This window comes from Capricornis sumatraensis, chromosome 16, assembly GCF_032405125.1.
Source record: "Capricornis sumatraensis isolate serow.1 chromosome 16, serow.2, whole genome shotgun sequence".
In the NCBI taxonomy this organism is placed as follows: domain Eukaryota; kingdom Metazoa; phylum Chordata; class Mammalia; order Artiodactyla; family Bovidae; genus Capricornis; species Capricornis sumatraensis.
This window is the reverse complement of record NC_091084.1, coordinates 45,786,582-45,805,177: the sequence shown is the minus strand read 5'-3', so window position 1 is coordinate 45,805,177 and position 18,596 is coordinate 45,786,582. Positions and strand designations below refer to the sequence as shown.

General features: G+C 48.6%; 1 protein-coding gene across 1 annotated transcript in view; it reads right to left on the bottom strand.

The window, feature by feature from the left end:
- Positions 1-276: 276 nt before the first annotated feature.
- The window catches only part of TRIM66 (tripartite motif containing 66), a 36,881-nt gene continuing 18,561 nt past the window's right edge, over positions 277-18,596 (bottom strand). Inside the window, 10 exon segments of the mRNA XM_068987978.1 lie at positions 277-2,783; positions 3,482-3,700; positions 4,093-4,245; positions 4,602-4,676; positions 4,995-5,121; positions 5,578-5,867; positions 6,180-6,354; positions 6,792-6,852; positions 8,255-8,447; positions 8,607-9,140. Of these exon segments, the coding sequence (XP_068844079.1) occupies positions 2,724-2,783; positions 3,482-3,700; positions 4,093-4,245; positions 4,602-4,676; positions 4,995-5,121; positions 5,578-5,867; positions 6,180-6,354; positions 6,792-6,852; positions 8,255-8,447; positions 8,607-9,140 (1,887 nt within the window). The 3' untranslated portion in view covers positions 277-2,723.

Here is an 18,596-nt window from a genome sequence, read left to right as displayed (position 1 = left end):
GGTTCTAGAAGAGTGCACTACAATCTCCTCTGCATCAGCTGAAGCTAGCCCGTTCTTCTGTTTCTCAGCATATCCAAGAGACCCAATTTCTCTTCTAGGACTGCATTCTGTACCTTACCAGAACTCACTGCATTTTCGCTTCATGACTTTGTCAATGACCAAAGGACTTAACTGATTCCAAAATGGGACCATTATAGGGGTAAGTCAAAAACAAGATCAGCTCAAATGTTAACAAAGAGCCATTAAAGACGGTCACGCAGCCAGTAGCCTTTTGTTTAATTTCTAAAACACCATGTTGTTTTCTGCATGCAAAAACAAAACAAAACTATGACTTAAAACACAGGTGTTAAGTACACAGGAAAAGCCAGGAGAGGGCAGTGCTGTGGGGTAACCAGTGGAGGAACGGGGGGGGGACCACACACTCCTGGTGGAAAGGACACCCTCCTTCCACCCTCCCTGCTCAGGTGCCTAAAGGGAGCTTCTTGGCATGCAGGGTTCTCAGCAGTAGGAAAGGAGCATGTGACTCTCTACCACATCACTAAGGTCCCCTGGCCCAGCAGGCTGCAAGTGGGAACAACACTGATACAAGGGAAGCCAAGCACTAAACTATATTTCTGCTTCGTATTTGTGGTTTCCCTCTGGTCTTGGGGAAAGACGTCAATCAGGTTTGAGATTGTCACAGCCCTCACCCAGCTGCCCAACACAAAGCACTGTGAAGGTGATCCAGAGAAGGTGGGAAGGTGACCCACACAAAGGAAAAATGACCGAGAGGAGGAATTAATGAGGTAATTACAGAGAGAACCTTGCCAAGCCAACTAAATAGAGAAAAAGATTCAAAAATTGAAAGGGAAATGGCCAGAGCCCAAACCACAAAGTCATATGAGCTCCAAAGAGCAGAGGGTTATGCCCAAAGATTGCCTGGCTACTGGAGTATTCAAGACTTAGTTACCCCAAACCAGAAAACACGGTTATGGAAACCCATCTGCTTAGGAGAGCTTGGCATGTGCTGGTGAGAGAATGGTAAGTCAGTGGGTAGTCTGCTTTGAAGTGAAGGTGCTCTTTCAGCCTGGGTGGAAAGGAAATGAGCAGTTCCATCCACGCACAAGGAGAGAAGAAATGTTTTCTCTGATCAAAATGTCCCCATTAACAAGGGGCCTACAGCCAAGAATTTCCTTAAACTTCATCTCTTGGCAAAAACAAAGCCATGACCTGCAGCTCCCTTGAAATTAGCTAAGCCATTACAGGACCAGGGAGAGCTGTCTCCAGGCCAAGCCAACTTCATTAACAGGTTCCTTCTCAACCAAGCCCTTGCCAATGAGGTGGCCTGACCCCCAGCATCTGTGTATGCCTTTTCCTCCCAAACTCCCTGCATGGACCATGACCGTCTATCTGAGATGTACCCTGGAGCTCTGCTCCTGTGCCCGTGACCCCCAGAACACTTCTCTCTGAATTCCTGGAGAAATAACGTTCTGAAGTTGCTTCAGGGTCACCAAAGGACACTGAAGAGGCTTCTATCACTTTTACATCCCTGACAGAACTTCCATGAATGCATAGGCCTTGCTCCTGCCGGTCCCTCTGACCTTCTCCAACCTCCAACAAACAAAAGGGGGTGGGGGGCTATCAGCAGAGTCTTGACTTTTTCTTGGCTATGGACAGCCTGAGGGCAGGCGAGTCAGAGGACTCTGATCTTTGGCTCTATGAAGTGGAGGAGTTGAGAGCTAGGATCTCTAAGCCGGAGGAGAGACCCAGCAGAGGGAGCTGGCTGTGGGTCATTCTCCTTGGCCCAGAACTTCCATATGTGAAGCAGACAGCAGCTTCCTCACAGTTCTCCCAAGCAGAACTCAGGGTCTGGACCTCTGAATGGGCATAATGAAGGGGTGGCCACCAATAATCACTTCTAGAAAGCCAGTTCTGACGCCAAAGAAGAGCTCGCAATCCAAGAAAGTGGCACAGAGGGCACGCTCTGAGGTTAAAATCTTCTTAAGCCTGTTAAGTAAGATCTGAGCCTGAAGACCTAAGTGGTGTCTGCACGGCTCCCCAGCCCCGTCAAGAATGCCACACTATCTAGAGCTCCACAGTGGCCACCTGCATCAGCATCAGGAGAGGGGACGTGAAGAACAAATACCCTGAAAACCGTGAGAACCCGAATAGGCACCAGTTGAGACCTATGGCCTCTAGAAGCCTCATTACCACACCCAGGGCAGGTGCCTCTGTCCGAGCAGGCCAAACAAAGGCAAATAGTGACAGTCTTTGGCTGTGCTAGGCCAAGGATCACAGGCCTGCAGTAGATATATCAGAACCTCTCTCCCTTCTTTTACCCTCTTCTGGGCCCAAGAGGAATTCAGATACATACACTGCTCCTGAGCCCTGCACACTGAAAGGTGAGAAATGTCTGCCTTCGTCAGCAGGAAGAATTCACCAAGGAAGGATGGTCCTCCTGAGCCCGACCAGGCTTGGTCTTGTCAAGTGGACCCTACACATCTGACCGTTCTGCTCACAGGGAACACCCCCTCTTTGCTGTTTATTTCTGAAATCTTCTCTGTAGTGGATGCACTATGGCTCCCAAATAAATGCTGTAAGATGCAAAAGGCAAAGAAAGGCAGTACAGGCTCGACAAGAAGCGTCTCACGTCCACGATCCAAGGAGAATGCGCTGAAAGGTGGGGAGGAGGGGTCAACAGGAGGAGGCACCAGCTGCCAGAGTGCTTGGTCTCCTTCCAGCCCTCACACCTGGGAGATGCTGTTAGCCAGGCGGAACGACACTCGTTTTGCTCTTTCATTCTCCTGAAAGAAAAAAAAATTTAGGATCAGAATGCCCAAATGTAGGGTTCATTAGTGTGAAAAGTCTAGACTAGGATTCCCCAGGGCCAAAGCGTTTTATTCCACCCCAGGGATGCAACTTCAAAACTCATGAAGCCACCAAGCACTGTGTGCCACGTGTCACAGGCGATGGGGGGTGGCTAGGGGGACCCTGGCACACAGTGGGCAGGCAGTACATGTCAGTGGAATGAAACAGCATGGAACTGACGTTTCAGGTCTGCACGAGTGAGACCAGACGAAAGGTCAGGGGAGATCTCTTTCCTGCAAGCAACACCCTTCCTTCCTTCTCTACATCAAGGGGCCAAGAAGACTCTCCCTTTCTCCCAACCCAAGTGGAGATGAGGATTGAGACCAGGGCATCACAGTGTGGAAAAACCAGCAGGAGTCAGGAGACCTGGTCCTGTTGCAAATTTTCGGGGTGACCCAGGCAGATACATCCGCCTCTCTGAGTTCCAAGCCTCAGAGGTCACTGGAGTTGAAGAGCCCCACACTGCCTTGCCTTCCACTTAGGCTGAGGGGTGGGAAGTGACGGCTCCTTGTCCCTACTCTCTTGTGCCACCTGAGCTGAAAAGCCTCACTTCAGGTTACCCTGTACCTGCTGCCTGGGTGCCCTTCACCTGCCTAATCATCCACCCACCTGCCAGCTGGCAGCAGCTTCTTACCATATGTCGCCGCCGCCTCTTGGGTTGGATGCCCTCCTGCATGTAGTGGGGCCACGGAAAGCCCTGGGGAGTGGAATACCCGCTCTCACTAGACACCTCTTCAGAGTCTGAGTCCTCCTGCTGTGGCTGAGCGAACCGTTTCTCGGGGTAGATCTCCTTCAACCAGCCCTCAAAGAACACTTCCAGGCAGCGACCTGCCTCTGCAACCTCAGAGTCAGGCTGAAGGGGGAGGAGAGCAGTGATGACCTGTCCCTGATCCACCAGCCCATCCCTTCCAGGCTGCTCAAGAGCTGTACGAAGAGCACAAAGCCCGGCTGGGTCTCCTGGATGGCTCAAACTCTACATTTTCTCAGGACCCAGGATAATCCGTTTAGTGTCATCAACTCTCCAAGCAGAAGTGACCCTGACAGTTACCCACAGATAACGAGTCACTAACAACCCCCATCTTCCTCCTGAGTTCATGCTGAGGCCCAAATGTGGGAGGAGTTTATACACAGTCGCTACAGTAGGCCCCCGAAGGTCTGCTCCCAGGTCCTCACGACACCCCTATCCAGCCATGACACTCCTGGGGTCACCGGAAATAGAGGAGAGGGAAAACAGGGAAGACGTACGTAATTGAACTTAGCACAGTTCCAGAACATGAGGCGGACGTCTGATACCACCTCCTCCGGGGTGGTGTAGTGAGCTGGGTCCTTCTTTTGCAGCTTCCTCCGGATGATCGACAGGTCCATGGGCCTCTTAATAATCTGGTAGTAATGTCGGGCCTTGGGAGAGGAGAGGAGGGGAAGCAAATAGGAACAGAGAAGTGGAGGAGAAAAGTGAAGGATAAGAAGGAAGAAGAGATAGAGAATGGGTTGGAGTAGAAGGAAAAGAACCCAAGGAAGAGAAAGGCCGCAAGAAGCCACAGGTGGAGGGAAGGAAGGGAAACGAGGAGTGCTTTACATGTCAAGCAGGTCTGACGCAACAGCAGCTGGGGGCTGTGGTGGCCAGGCCCCCCAGGTCCCGAGACCATGCACAAATTACCCCTGCTTCCAGTGGCCACGCTCCAAGCCCACCCTGGGCCCCACCGCAATCCGCTCGAGGCCCAGGCCTTCTGCAGAACCAGCAAGCGCTTCCTTACCAGCGGGCTGACAGGCTCATGGAAGGGCAGGCTGAGGCTGTTGCAGCACAAGGACAGCACCAGCTTCTCACACTTCTGCAGAAACCAGAATGGGCAGCCGTGTCAGTCTGCTCTGGCCCCACCTCAGTAAGAATTGACCATGGTGACCCTGGTGGCTCTGGCCCACAGGGTATGAGCCGCCAGCCATACCAGGGCACAGTTCAGCCTCCCAGGCCAGAGGAAGACAGCTGGCAGAAGAAAAATCATAGCGAACCCCCATGGGCCAAAGTCCAGGCATAGCGCAAAAGAGAGGTACCAGAGAGGCTTCTCATCCCCCTCAGAAAAGTCTCAGCCCCCATAGGCACAGGCAGGCTACCCTAGGTGGGAACCTTGTTCCCAGAGACCCCTGCCTACCTTCTGGTCATATATGCTCAGGCCAGGAGGGGCCCGCACTCCAGGCTGGCTAAACCGGGCATTCTCACAGTCATACTCCATCTCAGGCTGGGTCAGGTTGCGGCACAAAGTACACACCCAGTCTCCCCTGCAGAGGCAAGTGAGGCCATGTAAGGCCTCAGCACGTGTCCACAGCCCCCTCCCTTGTCCCTCTACCCCGAGACAGGCTTGGGGTGGGGGTGGCATGAGAAACTTAAGTCCCCAGCCCTGCCCTACAGAGAATGGCTTCCTAGCAACAGGCTTGAAAGAAACTCAGTTAACTCAGGATTAGAGAATCCAGAAAAACAGGAGTTAGCGAGGGGCTGGGAGAGACATCAAGGGATAAATCTGCACAAGAGGAAGCTGGGAACAGAGGAGAAAGGGAAGCATCTGCCTGTCTGTGTGCAGAAGCACAGAGAGAGCCACTAAGTCACAGACCTGCAGTTTATGCAGGCCAGAGAGGGGAGGAAGTCCCCCCCGAGGGAGCCCTGTGGGCTGGCCTGGAATAACCTCCCTTGGAAGACCACTGTGCCATCCAGGTCAGGGCCTGGGTTGCATGACTCACCCTGGGAAACTGAGCAGGGCTGGCAAGTGGCAGGAAAGGTGGTACACTTTGGGGCAGCGGTCACAGCACAGCAGCTCCCCGCCGTTGAGGCAGACAGCACAGAAATCCTCATTCTCTATGGGTACTGGGGGCCCCTTCTTGGCTCCAGGGGTTCGAGGAATGAGCCTGTGTTCTTCAGGAGATGCACTCTCCACCTCTGGAGGCTGCTGCCCAGCCAGAGATGTGACAGTGACCTTTCTTCCCCCCAGATTTGGGGCCTGGATGGCATCAGGCAGGTGGTCCTGGCTGACCTTGGGGAAGAAGTGAGTCTGAGCGGTTAGAGAGAGGCACCACATTGTTGAGGGAGGGAGAGGAAAGATGACAAGCCCTGGGCACCAACTTATTTCAGGACCCCAAACCAGCCAGCCCTAGGAACACCAGGACAGCTCAGTCCTAGTGTGCCCCTCACAGACCCCAGGCAGCAGGGGAAAAGGTGTGGCCGAGCAGCAGCCCCACTCAGAGACTCGGAACAAGGCTGGAGCCAGGATTCTACCAGGAGCAGAGAGAAAGAGAGGCTCCTGGACCGGGCCAAGTTTCAAGGAGAAGGCAGAGAAAAGCGGTACCTTAATGGACATGCTGGAGGACTCAGCACCACATTCGATGATCAGCAGGAAGCTCCCATCCTGATCATTCTTCTGTGGCTTCAGCTTGAACACCGGCATCTCGCCCGAGGAGGCGGCACAGATCTTGAGCCGCTCCAGGCGCACATAGGGAATCTTGGGCTCATTACTGAAGGGTCTAGGGCAAGAACCACATCTCTGGGTCTCGGACAGGCCACATCCCTCTGGCCCGACTGCTAAGTCAAGCTCATCCACGATCCCACAACTGAACTGCTCAGGAGCTCCTCAGTCCAACCCTCCACAGGCCCCTGTTCCAGCCCGCCACCAGCTCTGCCTGGTCAGGTCCCATTGGCCCCTGGGAGCCCTCTGGTCAAAGGGGGACCCCTGTAGAGGGGGAACTGCACCCAGAGTGCCTGCCTCACAGCACAGGAGTCAGGACATCCTCCCACAACCATCCCAGACACACAACCACACACCCACTCCAGGGCCTGAGGGCTGAAGGCAGAGGCAGGCAAGCTCCAGATTAAGTCCTCAAGGAGACTCCCTTCCTGTGCCAGTCTCCCAGGACATGAAGTTGGGTGGTGGGAGAGGGATGTTGAGCCAAGGGTCTGTTACCTGATACTCTGGTTCCCTTTTGTGTTCAGCCCGAGGGCTCCTTGTTCAAAATTCTCATACTCTAAGACAAAAGACAAATTCATAATACATTTATAATAACACACCCCATCACCCACACCTTCTCCTCTTACCCGCTACTCATACTGCGGTCACACACCTGTCATACCGTCGTTACTCACTCATCACTTATCATGGTGACAATCCTACCCAGCTCCCTTCCTGAGGGGGGAAGAAGGCTACTTTCTTTTTCAAAGATAACACAGGTAACACTCAGAGGCTACCCAGGAGTGAGCGTTGGGTTAGGTGCTAAGGAGCCAGCATCTCACCCTCAAAATGAGCTCAGAAGTCACTCGTTCCCCATGTACATACTGGTGTCACCTGCTCTTAGGAGTCATTCTGTGCAGCCCCTTCCTTATCAGCCAAGTGCTGGGATTTCAGCACAGCCTGAGAATCCAGCTCACCTTCCAGGGGCAAGAGGCTCCCAGGAGCCCTCCCCAGAGAAGTGCAGTCTGTGCAGATAGGCAGGGGGCAGTGGGGAGAGAGGAGGACTCCAGCATGTACCAGGTGCCCACTCAGCACCAGGCACTGGCCGAGGCACCGTCCATGGACAAGCAGGGTTCAAAATATTTAATTGCTTACAATTCAGGGTTGTGTTATTGTGCAGTTAGGAAGAGCCAATGTGAGGGGACAAGGAGAAAAATTTCTTCACCTATTAAATAGGTAGGTAACATTGATTGTCACAAACTACACCTGCATCATGCACTGAGCTAAGAAGGCCCCCAGGACTCACTAGGCAGTTGCTGTCTAACTTCCCAACCAGCCCTCTCCTTCCCTGGAAGGAAGGAGCCTTGCCTAGCCACATTTGAGAATGCGTGTGGGGAGCTGAGAAGACAACCAGAGCCAAGTCCAACCAGTCCAAATTCCCTTTTCTGTGAGACAAAAATGCACATCAAGGCCAAGTCCAAGGCAAATTCTTATTACTACAGAATAAGTCATCAGATGATTTCACTGTAGGTATTCTTCCCAGAAGCCTATGAAGTAGCTATGATTAGCTCCATTTACAGGGGGGGAACTAAGTCAGAAATGTTAGGTATCTTGCACACATTCAAACATAAAGAGACAGAGCAGGTCAGCTAACCAAGTCAGACGCGGTCTTGTCCCCAAGGTGTTGTGCCAAGCCCAGCCCTTCTGGGGCGGTGCTCTTCCTGTGTCCCCCTTCCTATAACCCAGATCCCCAGACTTCTGCCTGGGGAATTTTACAAGGAGGTTAATTCCTGGCCACAGAGAGGGAAACAGAACAGGCATCAAAAGGTCAGTTCTGGACAGAGAAGTGAGGTTAGCCTGAGAGAAAGACACTGTTTCCTCAGTCTCAGATGGCTCTGCCGACCTCCGTTTTACCTGCGATGCTGAGTCCGCCTGCTCGAGTGTGTGGTCAGCATGAAGGGCAGGCTGCTGAGTCTCACCTCTTGGGCTCCGGTGCTGCTGCAGGGCCACAGATGTGTTGACCACCGGCACCAGCGCGGGTTTTTTCACAGAGAGGTTAATTGGCTCCTCCAGGTCTGAGGGGATAGACAAGTCCTTGGAAGCATCCAGAGCAGCGGCTGTAGGGCCTTGTCCCAGAGAGTCAGTGAAGCGGGTAGATTCCTCACTTTCCATCTTTCCAAAGTGAAAGGCCAACAAGAATCAAAGAAATCAAACATTTTCCCTGTCACTGGTCACAGAGCTATTAAGCTAAGGCCAGAATGAGGCTTCAGGAGCCACCCTTTTGCCCAGAATTAAGCAGAGGACATTAAATGGCATTTCTCTAAGACTTACCTTACACAAGGCATTCCCCAGGGAGGGGTCAGTTCCATCCCCAGGGCACAGGCCCCCTGCAGTTCGGCCAGAACCAGGACTGGAGCCGGACCCAGTCTCTGGCTGCACATCAGAAGCTGGAAGCACACTTTGCAGAGGACAGGTTGCCAGGCTTGGCACAGTGTGGGTGGGACCAGGCATCAGGTTGGGTCCAGCCTGAGAGCGATCACTTGCCAGGCTTGCGATGGCTGGGGAGGGATCACTCATTAGGCTGGGCATGGACTGGGGTGGGCCACGCACAAGGCTGGGCATGGCTGGCAGGTGACTGGCTGTCAGGCTGGGCACAGCCTGGTTTTGACCGCTCGCTAGGCTGGACATGGTTGGTGGGGGGCCACTCAGCAGGCTTGGTACCACTTGGGACATCACTTGGGGTGGGGCAGCTGTCAGACTGCTTGTGCTCTGCATCTGTGGCTCAAGGGTCCTCGCCAGCCTGGTAGACGACAGCTCCATCTCCAGTGTGTTGGAAAAGCCCATGATGCTCAGAGAAGTGGAGTGCTATAGGAGCAAAAACATGGGAGAGTCCGGCTGTTAGCTAGGAATGGTGGGAGGGAAAGGAGGGAGGCAGCCCGTAAGGGTCCCATGCTCAGATTTCACTCTGCCTCAGAATCTAGTAGCTTCAGGGAACTCAGACAGACCACGAAGTCCTGTTCCCATTCCCCTCCACCATGGAGGTTGCTTATGACCCAGAGAGGTGGGCACAGCCGAGGACACTGGTGTGCGTGCGTGTGTGTGTGTGTGCGTGCGTGCGTGCGTGCGTGTGTGTGAGTGAGAGAGACACAGACTGAGAGAGGGAGAGAGACAGCCTACCACTTGACCTGAGGGTGGTACAAACTTACACACACACATTATCAGCCACATCCCTCACTCCCCTCTAGTACCTAAGCAAAGAGTCAGACTGTAGGAATACCTTCCCACATCACATGTCCCCCACAAGCCACTAGTGGCCTCCCCTCCCTTCTGGGAGTCCTACAGGATACTTTCTGCTACATAAGAACGGGAGGAAGTTCAGAAGGCTCAAACCCTGATCTGCCGCAGACATTCTCTGAGATAATGCCAAGGCTTGGGGAGCCCCCTCAGTCCTGGGGAACGTCAACCCCATAGCCTTCTCACAGGCTTGTTCAGATCAACTCCAGCACCACCAGCATTAGACTGAAGACTCTGACCAAGAGATGTGAAGGTCTTTTCTAGCCCTACCACACCTGTCAAAGCCACTCTAAACCAGAGGCAGAGAACATCAGAGCAGCTAAATCTTAATATGGACAACTCGGACAATTAATGGATGCAGCAATAATATCCCAACCCCCATAGTTCTTTGCTCAGTTCTAACCACTTGGTGACCTAGGCAGAAGACAGACATACAGATTACTCTACTGAACCCACTGCAGCTTTTCAGGTTGGAGAAACAGATGGAGGGCAAGTGGTGGGAAGACTGGTTCTAAATGCAACCTTCCGTAATTTCTGTTTAATACCCAAGCCTTTTTTAAGACAAAAGGCATAACCATTTGACACCTTTTGAAAATCAAAGGGGAAACAAGGAGTTAATATCTCAACGCTTCCAAGTTAGTATCTTAAACCTATCATTCTTTTCCCCGAGTAAGACATTCAAATTTCCATAGGAAAAGAAATACTTTCAAATACCCTCTCAAGTTTCCATATTATATTAGTAAAGCTAACCAACAAAGACTGTCCTCACCTCAGTGAATGTCACCCTAGTCACCCAGTTCTTTGAGTCGGCTCCTAGGAGGGAGGCATCAGTGGGCACCCTTCCTCCCTCACCCAAGCTAACACCAAACCTCATCAACTCCACCACTTGAACACCTCTCAGCTATTCCCACTCTTCCTCTCTCTGCTGCTGGTGCCTGAGCCCGGGTTACACTTCATATTTTCCCAGACTACAGTAGTACCCTCTGCAGTGGAGAAATACTTGGACAGCACAAATCTGACCACATCAGCGCTCTGCATAAAACCATACTGCTCCCCACTGTGAAAATCCCTAACAAAGTTTCCAAGGCCTTCATGCTCTGTTCTCTGTCCCTCTCTGCAGCCAGAGTTCATATAGTGGCCCTCTCCTCAGCCTTTGAGCTCCAGTCACTCAATTTTTTTAGGTCCAGAATCATGACATCCTCTCCCTTACCCACTTTAGACAGACTGCTTCCTCTGGAACATTCTCCTAGCCCTGCTCTTGTTCACTTACCTTCTGAATTCAGCTCACCTGTGAATTTTCACTCCCCTCTTTTACATTCTCATAACTCCTGTACTTCAGTCTCATAGCACAATCTGTGATACCATTTGCTTAACACATATGTCCCCTACCAAACTGTAAACTCCATTAGAGTATGTGCGTGCAGTCACTCGGTTGTGTCTGACTGTGATCCCATGGACTGTAGCCCTCCAGGCTTCTCTGACCATGGAGTTTTCCAGGCAAGAATGCTGGAGTGGGTTGCCATTTCCTCCTCCAGGGAATCTTCCTAACCCAGGGATGGAACCCTCAACTCTTGTGTCTCCTGCATTAGCAGGCAGGTGGATTCTTTACCAACTGCACCACCTGGGAAGTCCCACCCTATCAGAGTATGGATTTTTTTCTGTTTTGCTTGTCTAGTGTTTCCCTAGACCCAAGAGCAGTGCCTGGCTGAACAAATGAATTAATGAGCTATTCACAATTTTTTAAAAACAATAATGCATGACTGTTTATTCTACAAATTGCATGCCCAATGAATAGAAGCTCAGTTCTACTAACAACTAAGTCTATGAGTTTCTCTAAAACAATGCCCATTTTTATGTAGCTAAAACTTGTTGAGAATTTATTATACACAATGCAATTTGCTAAGTGTTTTACATATATTTCCTCATTTAATTCTCACAGCAAACATTAAAGGGTTGTGAAGTTTAAAAGAAATAATCCATGTAAACATTTAGAGCAATGTCTGGCAGTGGGTCCTCAACAAACCCTAGCTGCTGCTGTTGCTATTACTGTTAATGTTATTATTGTTGTGGCCCTAATTTTATAATTGAGAAAAATGAAGCTCACAGAGGCATCTGAGGTTTTTTATATAATTGAAAACATAATTTTATAAATCTCAATTTCTATTTGTGTTCACATGTAGAAATACAATTGCTGTTTATATATTGAGCTTGTACCCAGCGATCTTACTAAAGTCACATTGAGATCTTCTGTGCATACAAATCATGTTGCCTAGGACTAGTGAGTTTTATTCTCTCCCTTTGCTCACACTTGTTTCTCTTGCCTTACTCCACCAGTTAAGACCTCCAGTTTGAAGCTGAACAGAAGCAGTGACAGTAGCCATCTTACATTCCTAATCTCAGGGGGATCCTTTCACTCACCACTATATTTGTCATAGGATTTTTATGGCTTTAGAATCCAGCTCTCTGGCACCGAAGCCACACTCGTTTTTCTGGCCTGCCTGCCTCTGCCCTTCTCTCTGCTCACCCTCTTCCCTGATCTCTCCCACACTCTGTTCTTCCATCTCTTTGTCTTTCCATCACCTGCCCTTAGTCTCTCTTGATTTTCTCTTCTCTTTTCTTCTCCCCCAACCCTTTTTCCTTATTACTTAACTGCTTTAGTAAAGCTTATAATTCCTATTCTTAATTTTCAGTTTTAAAAGCAGATGACCTAAATACCCTTCGTTTCTCTACAGAAGTTTACTTTTAATATGTTTCTTCATAGTTCAATGGTCTTCAATAAAAAGACTTCAATTTGCTGTATAGTCTAAGTCCCAAGATCAGAAAGGTGAGGAGGAGGAGAGATGGGGGGAATGCGCAAACGAAATGGGATAAACTAGGTATAGAGCCCAGCTTAAGGGACTGAGGCCAGAGGCCAAGGGATATCTCAAACATACCCAGGCCTGCATCCCTTGGTGTCCCCTTGCTGTCCTGGTTATGCACTCATACAGCTCTCTGATATTCTGTATTTTCTTATCTTTGGATAGGAATATCCAATGATCATTGTATTTCCTTTTATACATGATTGTCTAATTATTTGAGCTGGATACTTTGACTGTCTCCCTTTTTGACATGTATATTTAATGCAGTCATCTCATCTACCAATGACACAGATAACTTAGTGAAATCCTTGGGGCCAAGCCTCAAGAGCACCAAAATCCATCTGGAACTATTCCAGGTCCCAGACAGTCAGGGGCTATATGTCATAAGATATACAAGAGATTAAATTCCCAAAGACAAAACCTTCCAGATTAGGAGTAGAGATCACTTTTGTAGGATATCAATTCCCCTTCTTACATACCATGAAATGTGAGTGAATATAATGACAAAGGAGAGAGGGCGTGCAGCTTGAGCCATGGAAGAATTGTGGAAACTCTGTTGTGGTTTATTTTGAGCTGGGCCTGCTGGACTTGCTCCCCCAACACCTAGCAGACAGCATGAGGTTAGTAACTTGTCCTGATACTGAACACTAGACTGATCTCTTTCCTGTTCATATCTATAACCAATCTCAAGAAGGCCAAGGATATCAGGAGTGGTGTGAAGCTCTGGTAACAGTAACAAGGACCTGGGGAACGTATATGGGGAAATTCTAAGAAGAGACTCAGAAAAAGTGCTCTGCGGAAGTTGGCCTCAATCCTATTCTATAGGCTATGCAAATACAGTGGCATTTCTGGAACCTATTATCTTGTATGTTACTTATTTTTGATACTTCATTTGGCTCTCTGGAGTGAATAACTACAAAATATTAACACAGAAGGTCCTTATGTCATGTACGGAAAGAAAGAGGGGAGTTGAGATCCTCTATCCTACTCTACTACAAGGTGAGTAGGGGCAAGGGGAGGGCCAACTTTCACGGCCAGGAAAGCAGGCTGAGTCGCTGGGGGCTGTAAGGAAGGAAGGAAAGGTCTTCTCAGGAATGTGCTACAGCTGGAGAAGGGCTTGTGAGTATGGCCAAGTTGTCCGACACTTGGTGTCTCACACACAGGAGAAGCTTATATGTCAGTGGAGAAGGTGCTATCTGCCCTCTCTAGCACCTGGGATTGTTCAGAGGTCAAATGAGAGAAGGTGAAAGTATATGGCCAGCTGGAATGTCTGTGCAGGGCAATCACTGACACCTCCCAGATTAACTGACACCTTGAATTCATCTTCACCTATAAAACCTCAGACTTCATCGGTGAGCATATGGATTTTGAGGTTTGCAAGTACAAATAAGCTATTTTCTAGCTCAAGGAGAAAAGTTAAAAATGCAAAAACAAAAACAAACAACCTCTGGGAATCAGCTCAGGTCACCTCTGACATATGAAGGGCGCTCTCTCTTACCTCCATGACCTAGTATCTCCTTACTTGCCCCTAATTTGGTCTCCTCCCAAATCATATGTCCCCATCCCTTCGCTCTCCTTGTCTCTTCATCTCTTTATCTCTGTTTACCACCTGCCTGACCTGTGACCTATCTAAACTGCCTGAAATTTCAACTTCTGCTCCCGGTCACCTTTGCAGTCCTTCACCTGTCCAATCCTCTTCACCTGTGCTCTGTCACCTGCTGCCTTCCTCTCCCCTTTCTCACCACTCAGATCTTTTTCTGCAGTTCAATTTTTTTTTTTTTTTTTGCTGAATTCAATTTCTTTTTCTGAAGACCTGGAGTGCCTACATTGCCATTCTAATGATTGCCACAAGATGCTGTCAAATTCAGGGAAGATATTGTTCTTTCATTTTAACAGGAAGGGAAATTGAGACACAGAGTGAGTACCCAAATTTTCCAAGCTCATAAAGGAATCCAAGACTGGGCCTAGCCATAGAAACGTGCTGGCTGGTCTTGGTTTTGTGCCATTAGGTAGAAAGCTAGTGCTCTAGTACGACGTGATTGAGAAGTCAATAAGCAGACACCTGGTGCACATACCCTGAGTTTAATATAAATTTCAAGTTTGTACAGCAAGATAATATTGCTGGGGATAAAGGAGCACAGATAGAGCAGTGTTTTGCACAAATCAATTTGCCAGATATCTGAAACATACCTCTTTCAATAACAAAATGCAATTGACTTTAAAATATTATTTTGAAGGATAGTACTTCTAAAATGCTTTGCACACTACCCTGTCTTACTAAACAGAGTATCTGAGGCTGAATGAGACCATTTCTTAGTGACATAAAAGAATTCTGATGAACCTCTATTGCTGGGGTATCCTGTAGTTCATCGGTGCTTTAGAGAAGTTCTAAGAATGTAGTAGGGTTTAGCTAGTCCTTTCTGTGAATGACATCACATCATGGCACTTTTCCAGGTGAAGTTTCTTGTCTTCTCTCCTCTTGTTAGCTGCCATTATAGAAGTCCCGACTCCCTGCTTCTACTCTGCTTACTGCTATAATACAGAAAAACTAAAAATTTCCAAAGAAAACCAGATAACTAAGCTTGCTAGATCGAGTTGACTAAATTGGGCTTATAGTCTCATACAGAATATAATGTGTGAGGTTTGTAACAACTATTCTTGTTGCTGCTCTGAAGCTTTGCCTGCTTACTTCTGGTTTCAGGTTTTGATTCTAGGAGTCAAACTTGTCAAAGACTGACCACCATATACAGGTACAGTAGGAGAAGAGACCAATGACTTGTGAGTTGTCTTTTGGAAACACATTGAAGGCCTTCGCCTTGGCTGAAGGAAATAGATAAGGAGACAAGGATGCATGTAAATAGATTTGTGAACTAAATCTTTGGAATATTTGAGTGTTTCAACAGCTTCAGATTAAGTAGACAGATTAAGTAGCTTTCAGATTAAGCAGTAGATCTTGACACAACTGAATCAGATAGCTGAGTGGGGAACTAACTTTTCCTGCCAGTGGTTTCACAAGTTGATTTTTAACAGGAAAGTTGCTCTTGCTGATAGTAAGTGTCCCACCAGCTCAATGAAAAATTCTTTTATGAAGTAAGGTTGTTGCTACAGATGTAACTATGTTGATATCTGCTAACCAATGGGAGTCAAATGGGAAAACAATGATGGCTGGTGAAGAGAGAACTGAAGAGTACCCAGTGCCCTGATGATCCAAGAAGATGGAAAAAAAAAAAGGATCAGGGTCTGAGGCAGAAGGAAGAGCAAAGGAAAAGGTGGAGTCCAGTGAATCTGAAGTGAAGGCTAGAATGAGTGGAACCTGTAAAACCCAAATTTTGGAGATGGGGAAGAACTAGCCCAGAGGTATTTTTCTTGGGCTGGCTTAAGGAAATCTAAAGGTCTAGGAGCAAGAACCTACTTTCCCATGAACCAGGAGACCTAGACAAAGATCTTAGGTTTGGTCTGTGAATGAAATCAGGCCAGAAGGAAGGAGACAGGCTTCCTACAGAGTATAAAATTCAGGCAGCCAGACCTGGGGGGTGTTTGGCTCGATTCCTATGTAGGACACTGTGCACATCTCTATACAGTTCTGCACTGCTAACCGGGTCACAGCCTAGGCCAGAAGAAAGCCTTATCAGGCCCTGGAAGCATTCTGAGCAGAAGCTGTCAGTGCCAGGCTGCAAGGAAAAGACAGCTGCTTTTGGAAAAGACATGGATGAGAACCCATGATCTGGTCTATAGCCATGTATTTGGAGACTGTTAAGGCAGGGTGCCTAGTTTTTCCTCACTTATGTCAAGCTTTAGAATATGCATTTAAGCAAATTATTTTCCATCTCTGGGCTTGAACTTCCTCCTCTACAGGTGAGTGTAAATCTCACTGAGTTTTAAGAATCAAGAGCGCAGGCATCAAAATGCTTTGATAAAGGCATAAATGCTATTCATCAGGTCCATGATCCTCCACTCTTCTGCTTCACTCTTAATAATCCAGACCACAGGAATGTCAACTACTTCTGCATCATTTGCTGACAATATATCCCAGACTCCACTGAAGCCGTAAGCAGTAACTTAGTGGCCTCAAAGTCCTCTGAAGATCTGGGGCCCCACTATGAGCAGAAGAGAGGTCCTTTTTGCAGGTGAACTGGGGTTCAGCTAGAGCTCTCTGTGATGTCTACAGCCTCGATTCCATGAGCACTGACAAAAGGAGTGTGTGTATTTTTCGGCAGTCGACTAGTTCAGAAGTATGAAACGAAGCCATCGAAATATCTTCCAGTTTCACCTGGTATTTAAAGGGGTTCTGTTGTAAAGTTGTCTTTCTTCATCACCTTTTTCCAAAGTGGCTGAACCAAGATTAGAACGCTTAGGCAACAGCAGCTGACAAACAAATGTCCAAGTTCATACAAAAACATTCTGCTGGTGGCACAGAAGGTGGTGGGGTAAAATGCTCCAGAGACTGCAGAGCTCAAGCCACTAGAAAACCCATTCTAGAACTTTCACATCTCATTTGCAGCAGCAATCTGTTTTCACCATCAGCTCATTTAGTACCATCTCCTAGGTACGTGTGCACAGCTGCTCGGCTGTAACAAAAGTCCCCCTTGTAGGGACACGAAGCAGCACCGAGCAGGAGTACATCTCTGTGGAACACGCAGAGCTGTGCCTGCTGCCACAGTTTCCTCTCGTCTGTGGACTCAGATAGACTTCTGACTTCCCCTGGCACTTGCCAGCCAGTACAGACCGAGGAGTAGGCTGGGGGCTAAGTGCCGTTATCAGATAAAGACAGCCAAGACCCAGCTAGGATGGGTCCTAAGACTCCTCCCCAGCAAGGCCTCAGGCTACTTCAGAGAGTATAATGGTAGGAAAATCCAGCAGTGAGAGGCCACATGGAGTCCTGCTTCTCCCACTGCAGTGCACAGAGAGAGGCCATTTAACCTAGTCATTGAACCCAGGGCTGAGGCAGGAACTGTGCTCTGGGCCTAACCTTGCCAACAGTTGGCTGTTTAACTTTTAGGCAGTCACTTAATCTCTCTGTGTCTCAGTTTCCACATCTTTCAAAGGGGAATAAGAAAGTGGCTTCCTCATAGTATTGCTAGGATAAACAAAGAAATAAAATAGAAAAATACATATAAAAATCTATGAAAAAAAGTAGAAAATGCTATAAATCAATGATAAGATGCTCAGAATGTTGTTGGGTAACCGTGACCTTCATATCCCCCATCCTGCCCAGATTCAAGACAATGAATTCCCTCAAAAAGAAAGCCCCTTTCCTTATTTCAGGAGTTTTGTGTATAACCAGTACCTCACTCAGTCAAGCAGACCCAAAGGTTCCTCTGGACCAGGTTCCCCTGGATGGCAACCTTGAGGTTCCTTTTTCTGGGAGTACAAGCCTTAAAGAAGCCTATGAAATGTCTGAAAAACATCAGGTCACTTGGCCCCTCCACACCTCTGCATGAGTCCCCGGTAACAGTCAGAGGAGCTCCAGATGAAAAGTTAGATATCCTAGGATCTTCATTAACCCCACTGCCACCCTGCAGCCATGCAGGAGCGAAGCGGCCCCTCCCTTCGAGGCTCCGAGCACCCTACGGGCCACCCACCCAGGTAGCACAGACTCCATGCTTGCATGTGGCTTGCCTCCTTTCCTCTCTATTGGGTGGAGGAGCAGAACTGAGACCCATCAAATAAGCAGAAGCATTTTCAGCATGGCTCCCACTACCAGCTGGGCACTGGTAATGCCCATGCTCCCTACTGCCCTCTAGAGCTAGCTGTCTTCCAGTCATCTTATAATGTAGCCTACAGAGGAGACCACCACCAATTCAAAAATTGACTTTTTCCTCCCCTCAAATGTACTTTTCTTCCCATGCTCCCATCTCAGATGAATGGCAACTCAGTGGACCAAGACACACCTTGGATGTCCTTTACCCCACTTCCCACTGCCAATCAGACTCCAAGTCCAAAAATCTCCTAGGATCTCATCTCTTGAAGTCCTTGCGGCCTCTTCTTTCCCATCATTAGCTGATTTCATTCATCTTCTCCTATTTCTCCTCTGTACTAGTTTGGTCTCCCTTACTATAACTAAAGTGATCTCTCTATACTTTAATTCAAGCCATGTTAGTAATCCTCCTTGCTAGTAATCCTTCGCTCACACCTCGCAACCCCCAAGACTGAATCCCAAATTCAGAGC